The sequence below is a fragment of the Procambarus clarkii genome, chromosome 35 (assembly GCF_040958095.1).
Source record: "Procambarus clarkii isolate CNS0578487 chromosome 35, FALCON_Pclarkii_2.0, whole genome shotgun sequence".
NCBI classification, from domain to species: Eukaryota; Metazoa; Arthropoda; class Malacostraca; order Decapoda; family Cambaridae; genus Procambarus; species Procambarus clarkii.
The window spans coordinates 36,965,920-36,980,312 of NC_091184.1; the positions used below are offsets into that span (position 1 = coordinate 36,965,920).

The following is a 14,393-nucleotide window of genomic DNA, read 5'->3' on the forward strand; positions in this document are numbered from 1 at the left end:
TGGATTTATGGTACACTAAGGTAACTCTGATGTACTCGCCTAGTTGGCTTGCGGGGATTGAGCTTCAGCTCTTTGGTCCTGCCTCAACTGTTGATCAACTGCTGTACAGATTCTTGAACCTATTGGGCTGTATCATGTCTACATTTGAAACTGTGTATGGAGTCTGCCTCTATCACATCTGCCTAATGCATTCTACTTGTTAATTACGGACACTGAAAAAGTTCTTGCTAGCATCCCGATGAGTCATTTGGGTACTAAGTTTCCACCTGTGTCCCCTTGATTGTGTACGATCTGTGCTAAAGTTTCTTTACCTACCCTGTCAATTCCTCTTGAGAATTTTATAGGTAGGGGTCATGTCTCTTCTAACTCTTCTGACAGTGTTGAGGTTCAGATCCAGTAATCTTTCTTCTAGCTCATACCACTTTGGTATGAGCATTTCATACCATTTCATACTCATACCTAGCTCATACCAGCTCATAAATGGTTGTTAGAAGATTTAAGTATAAAATTGTCCATTCCATTCCATTCAGCGGTTGACCCCAAAGACGCATTCATCAATTTTAACATGCTGTTCAATCAAAATAGGAATGTTCTCAAATATAAATTATACTAGCATAATATAACAATATTTATGTGTTGGTTAGGCATTTAGCTTTTGCTGATGATTATTTGTATTTGTGCCATGCTTCACATGGATGAAGTACAAGTTAATGGGAATAACAGGTAAAGTAAGTCGGTGGGTATTCAATTTTCTGTCTAAGATAAGTCGACCAAATAAAATAAGGGTCCAAGTGCCGTTAAAGGCATTGTACCTCAGGGTACAGTCCTTGTACCACTGCTTTTCCTTATCCTCGTATCAGATGTAAACAAAATAAGTCACTGCTCTGTATCATCCTTTGCAAATTACACAAAAATCAACATGAAAATTACTTCTGTTGAAGACATTGAAAAACTTCAAGCAGATATTAATAGTTTTTGACTTGGCCGCATAAAATAACATTAAAGTGATAAATTCCACGTACTCAGGTATGGTAAAAATGAGGACCTTAAACAAAGGACAGGGTACACAACAATCAAATCTGTCCATAATAGAAAACTAGCCTGCAAAGGATCTGGGAATGATGCCTAATGACCTAACATTTAAGGTGCATTACCAAGCGTATGTAACATCGGCCAGAAAAATGATAGGATTGATTACAAGAGCCTTCAAATCCAGGAATCCCATCACAATGGTTGTAATCACAATGGTTGTACTGTTCAAATCACATGAGCTGTCGTGTCTTGAGTACTGCTCGATAATCGCTTTTCCCTTCAGAGCAGGAGAGATTGCTGAAATAGTGAATGCAAACACACAGCATACAATTAAAGCACCTAAACTATTGGGATAGTCTTGGAGCTCTCCAAATGTACTCCCTAGAAAGGAGACAAGAAAGGTATCAAATAATATGCACATGGAAAATACTGGAGGGCTAGGTCCCAAATCTACTGTAAACCACAACATACTGGAGTTAAAAACGATATGGAAGGAAATGCAGAATAGAACCAGTGATGAGCAGAAGTGCCATAGGCACAATGTAAAACATTGTATAAACATCAGACATTCAGTTCAACATCATCCCAGAGAGCATAAAAAAAATTGCTGGAACAAACGTGAATGTAAAGAGAAAACTGGATAGTTTTCTTCAGGATCAGCCAGGCTGTTGTGGATCTGTGTGCCTTTGGGCCTCTCCAAGCAACAGCCTGTTGGACCAAGTTCTCACAAGTCGGGCCGGGGTTGAGGAGTAGAACAACTGAGCCTCATCCAGGGAGCATTGGTGGATGGGCAAAGTCAACTTTCAAGCTGCCACTATCCACCCTCAAATTCTTTTCCAGAATTTCACCACCTCGTCTCCCCCCCCCCCCCTTCCCAATCCTTTCCAAGCCCTTTGGACATCAAATCTGAATCTCGACCCTCTGCCTCCACACCTGGCCAGTAAGATTGTGGAGTCTCATCAGGAGCATATGCCATTAGTTTAGTCACGCTGGGCGTTTGGACATTATATGCATATACAACTGTAGGAAATTCTTTTGCAAACAAAATACCAAAACGAACGATGTAGTACAAGAATTAAGGTGAGAAAACTGAAACGAGTATACACATTTTAGGTGTCGCCGTGCGCTCGCCTGCACGCCGGGGGCATGACCTCTAAATTTGCAGTCCGCATGCCAGGCACACGAAAGTGTTAATCTATTAATTCTCTCCGTTAATATGCTGCATAAATTATTTATTTGTTCATTAATTGTATTTTAATTTGCAGGAATGCACCTGGTTGGAACAAAATCACATTACCGTTGCAAGGTATGCCCAGGTCCAAGGTTTCGAATGGTGGATGAACAACAAGTGCAAGTCCATTTCCGCTCTATTGTCCATTACCAAAATCTGTTTGCACATGTCACACAGATGCAGGTTAGTTAATTTGTAAATTTCTGAGTATCTGTCTTCTAAATACAAATTTGTGGTTAGTTTGGTATCCCAAATAGACATGCATTGTCTCATATTATTTTTTAGCTGTACCACTTGAAGGTCCAGGTGGACTGTACATGGCACGTAGAAATTACTCGTGTTTATGGGGATGATCTTCTCGAATGTCCACGCTGGGCCATTTTGGTGCTATGGAAACAATTGATTACTTATCCATTCTTGATTGACCTCAGGAAGGCTCATTGATATAAAGCCTTTTCCAAACACTGCTTGGCATCAATTGATTGTCAAGAAGTGTTCTTGCCAATTGCCAGTAGGCTGTTTGGGCTTTTTTTTTTTTATATGACCTTGGAGGGGGAGATTCAAATGGAACGAATTCCCAGGTAGAATGAAGGAAGCTTACCTCATGTGATTTGCTGAAGCAGTGGTTCAGTGTAGTGGTGAAATGTGAAGTACTAGAAAGGCTCATAGATGTTGGTCTGAAGTTAATGAGAGTAACGGTGTTCAACTACTTGTATATTGATATTCTTAATCCTGGAGGTTATCTTCTTGAGGTTATCTTGAGATGATTTCGGGGCTTTAGTGTCCCCGCGGCCCGGTCCTCGACCAGGCCTCCACCCCCAGGAAGCAGCCTGTGACAGCTGACTAACACTCGGGTACCTATTTTACTGCTAGGTAACAGGGGCATAGGGTGAAAGAAACTCTGCCCATTGTTTCTCGCCGGCGCCCGGGATCGAACCCGGGACCACAGGATCACAAGCCCAGTGTGCTGTCCGCTCGGCCGATCGGCTCCACAGAGTAGTGGAGCCTACTAGGTCCTCCGGAGTAGGACCGGAGCAGCACAGATTTTGTATACAAGATTTATAACAAAATGCATCAGTTCAGTTCAACATTATTTCTAGGAATTGCTTTAATATGCAAAATACTGTGTGTTTGAAGTTTTAATGTTTGTTTCAGGAACAAAAAGATCTGGAAAAGAAAAAGAAACTAGAAGAAAAAAGGAAAGAGCAAGAAAAAGAGAAAAGTGAAAATCAACCAGAGGGGGAGAAACAGTCTGAGGATGAGGCTGAGAAAGATGCTGCTGTGAAACAGAGTACAGATGATGAGGGTGAAGATGCAGATGCAGGAGATGCTGATGAAGACGAAGATGCAGGAGATGAAGATGAAATGGCAGATGAAGATGCAGAAGATGAAGATGCTGGAGGTGAAGATGATGCAGGGGAAGAGGCAGAAGTAGAGGTAGATGATACTACTGAGCCAGAAAAGGATAAGGAAAGCCCCCAGAAAGTTAGCAAATCAGATGATGTAGCAGACAATGAGGAGGCTGCTGAACTGGTTAGTAATTGCCTTTAGAAGCAGTTGTGCTAATAAATGAAGTTTAAATTTCTTTTCCTTCAGTGGTAGATGTAATCATCTGTACTCATCTTAAACTTGCTGCCATCAGATTTGGACATCTGTTCCTAATATGCAAATATTGTACAGTATTTACAGTATTGTATACTTAAGATTTCTACATTCGTGGTGCTTTTTCGTTATTTTGAATAATGAATTTTTACAACTACAATTTATATTATGAAAAGTATGTATTGTAATTTATATATAGTATGTGTATAATTAAATAATATGTATATATAATATGTTTACATATGTATATAATCCACTTGATTATTACTGTCTTTTTGTAGGATGAGGAATCAGCAATGCTTGAAGAAGTGGGTGAGGCATTTGATGAAGAGGGTGATGTAGAGAATGCAGAGCAGGAAGACAATGATGACAATTTTGCTGATGCTGAAGAGGGGCCTGAACAAAAGGTGGAAGAGGAATGGTAAGTTTTCCTTTCCCTCCCATCAATCCTCTAACTCTATCCCTTAACCCTGCATAATTTGTCTATGTAGGATTAATAGCCTGACCAGCTCATTTGACTGAAAATGCTTTGAAAATTATTGTTCCTCCAGTCAGTCCTTTATTTCATAGGTACTGTAGTAGGCAAGCTTGTTGGGATATAGATTAACATTATGGAAATTTGGAGTTTTCCGTCGTAGTTTGAAGAGTCCCATAAATTTCATAAAGGATCCATGTGGATGTCTTTTGTCAATAAAGAATTTTGTCCCTTATGCAAAGCTTCATATATATTTCTTGAAACAATTCTTTTGGTATGAAGAGGCAAAGAATAAGATGGCTGTAATCAAGTGGTGTAGCACTGAATAATTATTGCTTGATTTTAGGGCTCTGCTTTTGGATTTGTAATACAACATTTAGTAGTGTTTTTTCTTCCTGTATGAATTGATAACCAGGAAGGGCAGCCTATAGGTTGCATTCCAGAGTAAATTTCAAGGTATTGCAGTAAATTAATAAGATTCCATTTTGATAAGAGATGATGCACTTGCTTTTCAGTTTAGTTACAGAACTATTACTTTTGGAATTACCATAGCTTGATTTTTTTAACTTTCAATTTTTTTTATTAGTGTCAGTCTTATGTATGTATGTATTAGATTTCAGAGCTTAACAAATTTATAAATTTTTCTCCTAGTGTTATTGAAGAACCAGAAGAGAGTGCAGAAAAAGTTGAAGCTCCTAATACTGAAGAAGAGAGACCTAAAGAGGAGAAGGACGAACCAAAGAGTGATGTGGGAACTCCACGTGCTCGAAGGGCAGCGAGAGGGAGAGGGCGAGGACGCTCCCTTAGGAATTAGTTACTTTATTTTTTTTTATTTTTTTTTTAAGATGTAAGATTGGTATACATAGACAATGCAAGAGGTATACTGTACTAAGTTTAAAAATACATAATAAACTCATTACAACTAATTTTCTTCCTGCCCCTCACCCTGCCCCATCCTTCCCTTCTCTCGTCGTGCTGACTGACTTGCTGTATTTCCTTTCCCTTTTTGCCTCTCCTCTCCACTGCCACTTGTCAATCCTCTTGCATTGTCCTTTTCCCTCCCTGCACCCTCTCTTCCACCTCTACATACACATATATCATTGATTCAGTGTACCATTTTTCTATGTTCATTTAAAGTGTAATAATTAAACAAAAATGATAATTTACTAGCTTGTCCAGTGTAATAGCCTGGTTTGCTTTTACTTGATACCCAATATGCAGATGGGTATTAACAAATCTTGGACTGAATTTATAATTATTGGTTGTATGTTGGCAACCTAGATCCTTAATGAAGTTTTTGGAAGATATGTCTCTTTATAGTACTTGTATTAACAATTTGCAAATATTGACGTTGATTCATTTTTATAATTCAGCATCTTGGAAATTGGTTGACACAATTGTTAGTGGATTATGAAGTACTGGACTTTTTCTTGACTTTAACGAGAATCTATATATAATGGATAATGTACTCGGATGCAGAAGTGTTGAGTAAATATTATATAGTCCTTTTAATTAAAGGAGCAGGTACAGTAAATTGGTAATTTGTTTTATAATTAGATGAACATCCTTGCAAAGAGACTGGTGAATATACACTTAACTTTTTATTTCTGTTGTCAAGGATTACTAGACAGATATGTATATCCATTTTCCTCTAGCCTTCACAAAATGTGTAGATATTTGACTGATGTAGTCATAGGCATTACTGATACCTGAAAATTACAAGACCCTGATTTTTATTAAACATAAATAAATATAATTTGCCTGCCAGGTAAAAAGTGATTTTCCATTATCCTTTGTTAGTGGGATTTTCTTCAATGTTTGTAACGCTACTGCAATAAGTTGTAACTTGGCGAACAAAAGTATGCTCCGTAATAACGTTACCAGAGTTGTGCACAAGACTTACTGAGTAATGTTCGACCAGGTCCTGACCTAAACAAGGTAGGAGTCATTAGGAACAGTGCCAATGCCGCTAGTTTTCATCTTTCACCTACTCTACCCCTCCTCTTGCAGAGGATCTTTGTTTGTGATATTGGCTTGTATAGCAGTTATATTCCTCCATAGTGGATGTTACTACACGATACTGCAGCTCTCAATTATCCAAGGCAAGATCTCTGTGGGGCTGTCAACATATCCATCTTGAAATCTTTCTGTAAGCTTTAATAAAAATACATACACAATGACAATTACCAACCTCGTTAAAAAATTAAAAACAAATTGCTGTACTATAAAATACATCACGTGCTGGTTTTACAGCGAATTCTGGGTACTAGAAGGGCAGTGTGCAGAGAAGGATTAACAGCTTTGTGAACTGATAAAAACAGGACAGACTGCAAAAAGGACCTAGCCCTGGTACAGTGCAGTCGCTGCCGGCAACCTTTTACAGCATTGACGGAAAGGTAGTGACAAAGTGGGTATTGTAAGAATGTCTGATTACAGGTACGCATGGGAATTCTGGATGAAAACGAGAATTTCCCGGTAAAGTTAGTTTGCGACGTGGGTGAAGGAGATTGACTGGACTTGATTGTGTCTATCCAAGGACACTAGAAACACTTGTATACACGTGTATTGAATCGTGTTTGATTGGAAAGAACGTTGTCTAATATAGATACTCTTGAAAAAGTTCACCCGCAAAATAAAATTCCCCGGAACGGCGGTTGTTCCGGGAAAACCTAGTTTGCTGAGGCTTTTGATATCGTTCTTATGTGTTTGTTCTCATATTAGCATCCTTAGTGATATTTAGCGCCCTCTGTTGTTGTTGTTGTGTTGATTTAGGGGCGACGACGATCGTGGGATCGGATGCGCCCCGGCTGCCCGGTACCGGGAAATAGCGGAGGGATGGGGTCCCTATAGTCTCTTCAGGCCATAGACCCTACAATCTCCTCAGGCGACAAATTTTACAGTCTCTTCAGGCCGCGGACATGACGGATGAAGCGGAAGGTATGGCGAAGGATGTCATGACGGACGTCTTCGTCTCTCGCACCTGCCCCGTCAAGGAGAACTGGAACTGTGAGGCGGGGAATATTCAGCCTACGAACAGAACTCTGAGTCTGACGCGAGCGCTATGAAATCGAGGGCAGTGAAGTAGAAGGTGCTCCACTGTATCCTCCTGGGTCGGACACCACTGGCAATATGGGGAATCTACCAGCCGTAGACGATGGAGATGTGCGGCCAGGCAAGTGTGCCCAATCCGGAGACGAGTGATGGCAGTGTCAAGGAGTAGCGCCCTCTGATTATTCCACACATTTGGTGGTGCTACATAGCCTTCCCGGCTTTGTGCCTTCTTTTGATAATTACTTGCTTCTGTGGGAAAAAGAATGATCTCCGCTTGCTAGCAAGAGTCTGAAGGTAAGGTAATTGTCAGGAGAATCACTAAGCAATTACAATATAGTATAGCACTTTGGAAGGGGTATAAGCATGTACAATAGGACGGAGGAAAGGCATATCAAGTAGTCTGTTGCTGTATTTACCTGTGCCCCCCCCCAAAAAAAAGGGGGGGGGGAGGTTAATTTGGTAACTGCTCTATTCATCTTCAACGGAGTTGGTAGTTCAAAAGTTTTCTATAAATTTGGCACACCTCGGGAGAACGCGTTAATTCCTACGATTTTGTCTTGATTCATAACTAATTAATTCCTGGCTATAATGTATATAGTGTTTTTACCCAAAATTCTTCATAAAAAAATTCGTTTTAAAATCAATACGTAAAAAATTTCAAGCAATTCAAATATCTGCTTGGATAATAACATAGAAACTAGTAAAATAATTATCATATAATAATTCCACTATTCGGTGCTTAGCGCTTATGAAAATCATAAAATTATTTAGACAAGTTTATTAAAAGTTTATTTATCTATTGTTGTATTGAGGCTGGTATTTTCTCCCCTGATTCCATGTATGACTAACCATCCTGTGAAATTGGAAAAGTTAGACGAACTACATGTAATTGCTAGTTTTTGATGTACACTGGAATAAGGTACAGACCCTGTTGGAATATAACCAGTCTGTCAATCGGGTCAACCACCACCATTTGGTCACCACTTGGTCCGGGAGACATCTCCCGTCACGCAGGGTGCAGTTGCGCCTCCACAGATCTCCAGTATCATCTTTTGATACTGGTAATGGCTCGAAAGGGCCACCACTTACGGGCTATTCATGCCCGTGCCACCTCTTGGGTGACTTAATCTTCATCAATCAATCAATCGGGTCAACCCAAGTGTTGCGTTTCCATGCGTTTCCAAAAGGGTCGCCCATGTTGGAATCGGTGAACGCCCTAGTAATATTGTTGAAAACATCTTAATAACTTATTAAACCAAAGGTCTTTTTATGTCAGAAGAACGGCAGAAACTAGGATCTATATATGAAAACTCTTTCAGGACAAAATTTAAAGTAAAACTAAAGATATTTGTAGTTGTATAAAAGTTGCATTTTTCATCGGTCGTAGAGCTGGAAATCTGCAATATTCATCTCAGAACAATGCTTATTTCACGCAGAATCGTTAATAAACGTAAGATTTTTATACGTCTCAAGAAAGATAGAAACATAATCTTCATTTTAAATGCCTTACCATGGGCATATTTGTATTTAAAGCGAAGATACGTGTATTTTTCTAATCGACGAGCTCCGATCCCGCACAGATCGAGCAACGGAGTAACTCTCTCTCAGAACAATGCTTATTTCACGTAAATTGGTTAATAAACGCAAATGTTTTTATATGTGTTGAGAAAGATAGAAATATAAGCTTCATTTTAAATACTTTACCATAGATATACATAAAGTTCTAATGAAGATACATGTGTTTTAATAATCGCCGAGCTCCGACCCCGCACAGACTGATCGACAGAGCAACTCTCTCTCAGAACAATGCTTATTTCACGTAAATTCGTTAATAAACACATATGTTTTATATGTCTCAAGAAAGATAGAAATATAAGCTTCATTTTAAATACTTTAACATAGACATATATAAAGCTCAAGTGAAGATACATACGTTTTTATAGTGGTATTCAGTAGCTTGTCGGTCATGGAATGCAGAAGCCTACGCACTTGCCAATATAGTGTGTAATTAACAAAGATACGCTTATAAAGCCTAAAATATTATATGCCTTCAGAAAGACAGAGATATGCTCGTTATTGTGAGTGCACCAAAGGAAATATATCTTGTTGGAGGACAAAGATATATCAATTCTAAAATAAGTTTCGACTCTCGCTCGGGCGAGAGATAGCGCGACTCTCGCCCCATCTATTGGAGATTCTGTTCACCTAATGACCCAAAGCTACTCAAAGCCTCCTAGCATTACTTAAATAATGAAGAAATATGGTATATTTATTCACTATAATGTTGGTGCTTAATGCAAAACACGAGAAAACATATATTTACTATAAAATAATATACTTCCATTATGAAATAAGTAAATATGTGGCCTCATAGGAAGTCAACGGTCCAGACGGTTGAGAGTCGGGACCAAAGAACCAAAGCTCAACCCCTGCAAGCACAAATTAGGTGAGTACAACTAGGTGAATACAGCTGAGAGGCGGGACCAAACAGCTGAAGCTCAATTCCCTACGCATAAATAGGCGAGTCCATAGGAATTACCGTTTGTCCTGGCGCCATCTATGTTTTGACAGCAGTACTACTAATGTTCCCACGTTATGTGATGATCGCTATACGGGGTGTTAGGGTCAGTTGCTCTTCTATATATGTTTATGGACAACGTAGGTGATTTGAGGCAATTTGCGGCCAGAGTGAAATAGTATCCACGCGGTGAGTGATGGAGGAGGATATATACTGCTGTGTACTCGACCAGCGGGTGAGAGGTAAGTTATATCGAACAATTATGGGGAATAGATGGGTTATTTTAAGCGTAGAATGTCAGGTAACCGGTAACTACACAGATGGGGTAGTGTATTTTTAAGTCTTTATTTACTGAAGTGGAATATTACATTATGCCTTTAGCTGAACAAGTCTACTGGTGGGGGAAGTAGACGGGTTTTATGAAAGTATTTTACCTAAATATTTGTATTTGGTTAACTAGTTCAGCCGTTACCAGGGAGGGTATTCCTTTAATCTAAAAATTCTAGCCGGACAAAGTGATTAAATAAATAAATAAATTGAATAGAACGAAGTGGTTTGCCAGGGTGCTTAACATTTAGTTTAGTTCACTTACTATGCAGCCCATGCTTAAAGAATGCAAGTTTATCATATTGAATTTACCATAGTTTTACTGCACTTAATATACCGTTTTTACCCTATTTAATTATGTCGGGTAAAGGCCGGTCGTGGAAAATTCCTAATATAGCAAGTTTTAAAGGAAAAGTTTGAGTTGACTTTAATGCTTAGGTTAGTGACCAATTAGCTTAATCTATTGTGAGAAAAGTTACTAGAATCTAACATTGCAAGTGCCATTTCTCTACTCTTTTTGAGGAACGTGACTAGATACATGAATCGCATAATTTTATTACTAAATGTTCATGGATTAGGTTGCATAGTTGAGGAAATAGTGATAAGGTTTGTGATTTTGTGTACCTTGACTTCAGCAGAGATTTTGATAGTGGCGCAAAATTGATAGGGGCTCGGATCATTGGGAATGCTGACTCAAGTTGATTAGGTCATGGCTATACCAAAGGAAATTAGTATAAATGGGGTTAAGTTAGAAGTGTTGTAAGTAGTGCCTAAAAGCTCTCCTTGGACCTCGGTTATTGGCAAGATTATGGTTTAGACTGCAATAGTTGCAGAATTGGCAAATAAAAAAAATACTTATGCCCTATATAGTGTTGAAATGGCTAAGACTACCAGATGCAGTTTAATGCTGACGGGCTAGGTAAAGATGAGATAGTGTAGATTGTTAAGAGTATTAAATTTTTTGCAGGTGGTAAATTCTCCCCGAGCTGGCAGCCTGGGATGTTGATTGGTTAGTCTTCAAGTGCCTCCCAACATGGTAGTGAGGTCCTGAGCTGACATGCGGTAAGGAATGTGGAAAGCTTCCTGAATTGGCACATGGTATGCCTCCCTTTCAAACCAGCAGCTGGCACAAATGTTCCAGCTAAAATCAGAATAGTGGATGAAGCCCACACTAAAATGTAAGTGTTACAGTAAATGGACACCCCCCCTCCCTTTTGTAACTAATAAAGATGGGACAACAAGATACTTAGTGTGCCATTTAAAACTGGCAACTGTTGAACTGGTGGTACAGGTATGAACAAAATAACATTGCTATGCAAATAACTTTTTAGTAATATTTACTGTTCACTTGACAGGTTGTGGAAGGTCCTGGCAACAAAGAGCTGCAGGAAAATACTTGCAGATCTACAGTAAGTAGTGTTGTGTACATTGGAATTAGAGGGTAGAAGTTAATTGCTAAAAACCTATTAATATAAGGGTATGGAAATTGAATGGGTATGGAAGTCTAGGCTTAGGCTAGTGGGTACCATATCTGCAAGTTTAGTCCTTTCAGGCATCTATTGAATAGAATGGTATGTTGAAATTGTGAAAATTGTAATGTGGGGCATTAGATCTTAAACAGCATAGTTGAGGGTGTTTTATTAATAAAATTTTAATGAAATATAAATCTTGTTTAGATAACATTAAATGTTTGTTTGTTAAATAAGCTTTAATCTATAACACTGTTAAGGGTAATCATGAGTCGAATAAAGTTAATGGCAGGAAAAGTTTTGTTCTAAGTGATGGTATTTTTCCCTTGAAAGTAAAAATAAAAAATATTCAATGTTTACTTTAGCTTGGTTTTAAATTTATATAGTTTTTCAGAATGTGGTTTGGAAAGTCCAGAAGTCCCTCTGTTGGTTGGAAGAGTTATTCACTGAAACAGAATCAGGTGAGTTGTAGTAAAGGTTAATCTGAATAGATTTGCATAAAAGTAAAAAATAGTAATAACTTAAACAATATAGCATTGGCTAAAGATAAATGTAAATTGCCATTGAAATGCAGTTGTGGATAGTTTCTCAAATGATGTTTACTGAAACTTGGAAAATTGATGCCATATATATTTATATTGCTACTAGAATATGTAGGAAAGGTAAATTCCTGGAAGAAAATGTTTCCATCTGAATGCTAATTTGAAAAGTAAAGCAAGATTGGCTTTAAATCTGAAATTAATTTATTGAAATATTTTTCAGGTGAGTGATTATGATGCATGGACTGGCTTGGAGTGAGGCTCCTTTACTCTGCAAAAGGAAATCTACAAAAGTGGGTGAGTTTGAATTTGATGTTTTAGCTATATCAATGACCTAATCTTAATTCTCTTATCTAGTCCATTTATAGGTGTGTAACCATGTCCTACTGTTACAACCCACAGGGTGATGCAGTTTGTACTGATCCTACCCCATTTCATAAAAGGGGACCAGGCAGTCCTGCAGATATCCCTGGCTTGGCTTTTTCAGAGCTTTGCTCTACTACCCATCTAATAGATGGACTAGATTTGCATAGGTTTAGGGACCCTTAACAATGGTTACATTGTTAATTCTCACAGGGCTTGTTTGCTGAATGGGTGGATGCATCTAAAACTTTAGTGCCTGGCATGCATTGTACAGTGCTTTGAGAAATGCATATGTACAATGTGTTGCTGGCACTAAAGTGGTGGATGTAAGTCGCCCATTCAGGGAACAAGCTCTGCACTGAAACCAGAGTAAGGGATAGGCCTTGCTGAGCCTATCTTAAAAGATAGGATGTTAGGATTTTGTGGGCTTCTTATTAGGCATTGGTGATAATAAAAGTAGTGTCCCTGTTTAATGTTTATTTTTCTTTTACAGGTGATTGTCTCTGGAGTTGTCTTTGATCTTCTGTTCATCTAGGAGCATCTGTCTCACAACCTGAAACAGTAATAAATATTAGGTATTATAAATACTATGTAAAACTTATTAAATAAAACAATTTTAATGAAACTACTTTATATACCTTATCCTGAAAATTATTGTTTACTACTATTGATGCAATGTTTAAACATCTGAAATTCTATTACTTTGAAAATAAATACTTGGTAAAATTTACACCTATATGTAACTTGTTACATAGGTGCATGCAAAATGCATTGACAAGATGTAAAGGTGGACTACCTATTCAATTTACATAAACTAACAAATATTGCAAATTAGTCTGAAATATTAAAGTGGAAGAAACTTTTAGTCAATATTTTAGTTTTCATATTTGAAAGTAAATTTAAAGTAATTTAAAGCTATGCAACACCTAAGCTTTGTACAAATTATGATTAAATTAACTAAAGATCATTTGTTAAATTTACAAAACATTAGAAAAGTAACACTGTGAAAGCCATGTTGTATAACATGCTTTCACAAAGTCTTTGGTAACTTAAATTTAATCAAAGCTCTTAAATAATTTGTCTGCCAAACTCTTCATATATTTTGAAATATTTTACCTAGATTAAAACCATTGTTTGAAAGGGCAAAACAGATTACTGTCAATTAGTTTGACCTAACATCTGCAAGGTCCTGAAGGAATAGAATTTTTTTTTTTTAAATCTTTGGTTGCTAAAAACACTCTGCCTAATGAACCTGCTCATTTTTTTTAGAAATGGTAATTGCAACATTACCAAAGGCCATTGTTTTAATAGCCAAAGTACCAAATGAAAGACCAAGAAGCAACAAACAGGTACATGGTAGAAAGGACAAAAGAATGGTTATGAGGACCCTTTCATTTGTTAAAGAAATGACTGGGAAAAATGCTGTCATACCACAAGGGGTCTTAACCCTTGTCATATACATCACTGACATTAATCTAAATATTACCAACCACAAAAATTGCTGATAACATGTCATAAAAAAAATAAAGAATATAATATTGAGGCCTTAATGCAGATCTCTAACTCTACAAATAGTAACAAGACTGGCAATTTCTTAATATAAAACAGAAAAAATTCCAAGACCTTGCACGTGAGCCAGAACAATCCATATCACAACTACCACATTAAAATGAAACAACAATGAAGGTAAGGTAATTACCAAAAGAAGGCACCATACCGGGAAGGCCATGTAGCACCATCAAAGTGCGAAATAATCAGAGGGCGCTAAATATCACCAAGAATGCCA

At 37.9% G+C, this 14,393-nt stretch overlaps 1 protein-coding gene across 2 annotated transcripts in view; it reads left to right on the plus strand.

The window, feature by feature from the left end:
- LOC123768419 (zinc finger protein on ecdysone puffs) overlaps nt 1-6,115 on the plus strand; it is a 40,681-nt gene extending 34,566 nt beyond the window's left edge. For both annotated transcript variants that reach the window (XM_045758922.2, XM_045758923.2), the window contains 4 exons: nt 2,298-2,446; nt 3,419-3,796; nt 4,147-4,286; nt 4,992-6,115. In XM_045758922.2, coding sequence (XP_045614878.1) covers nt 2,298-2,446; nt 3,419-3,796; nt 4,147-4,286; nt 4,992-5,154 — 830 coding nt within the window. In that variant the 3' untranslated portion in view covers nt 5,155-6,115. The remainder of the gene's footprint in view (nt 1-2,297; nt 2,447-3,418; nt 3,797-4,146; nt 4,287-4,991) is intronic.
- The last annotated feature ends 8,278 nt before the right edge of the window (nt 6,116-14,393 follow it).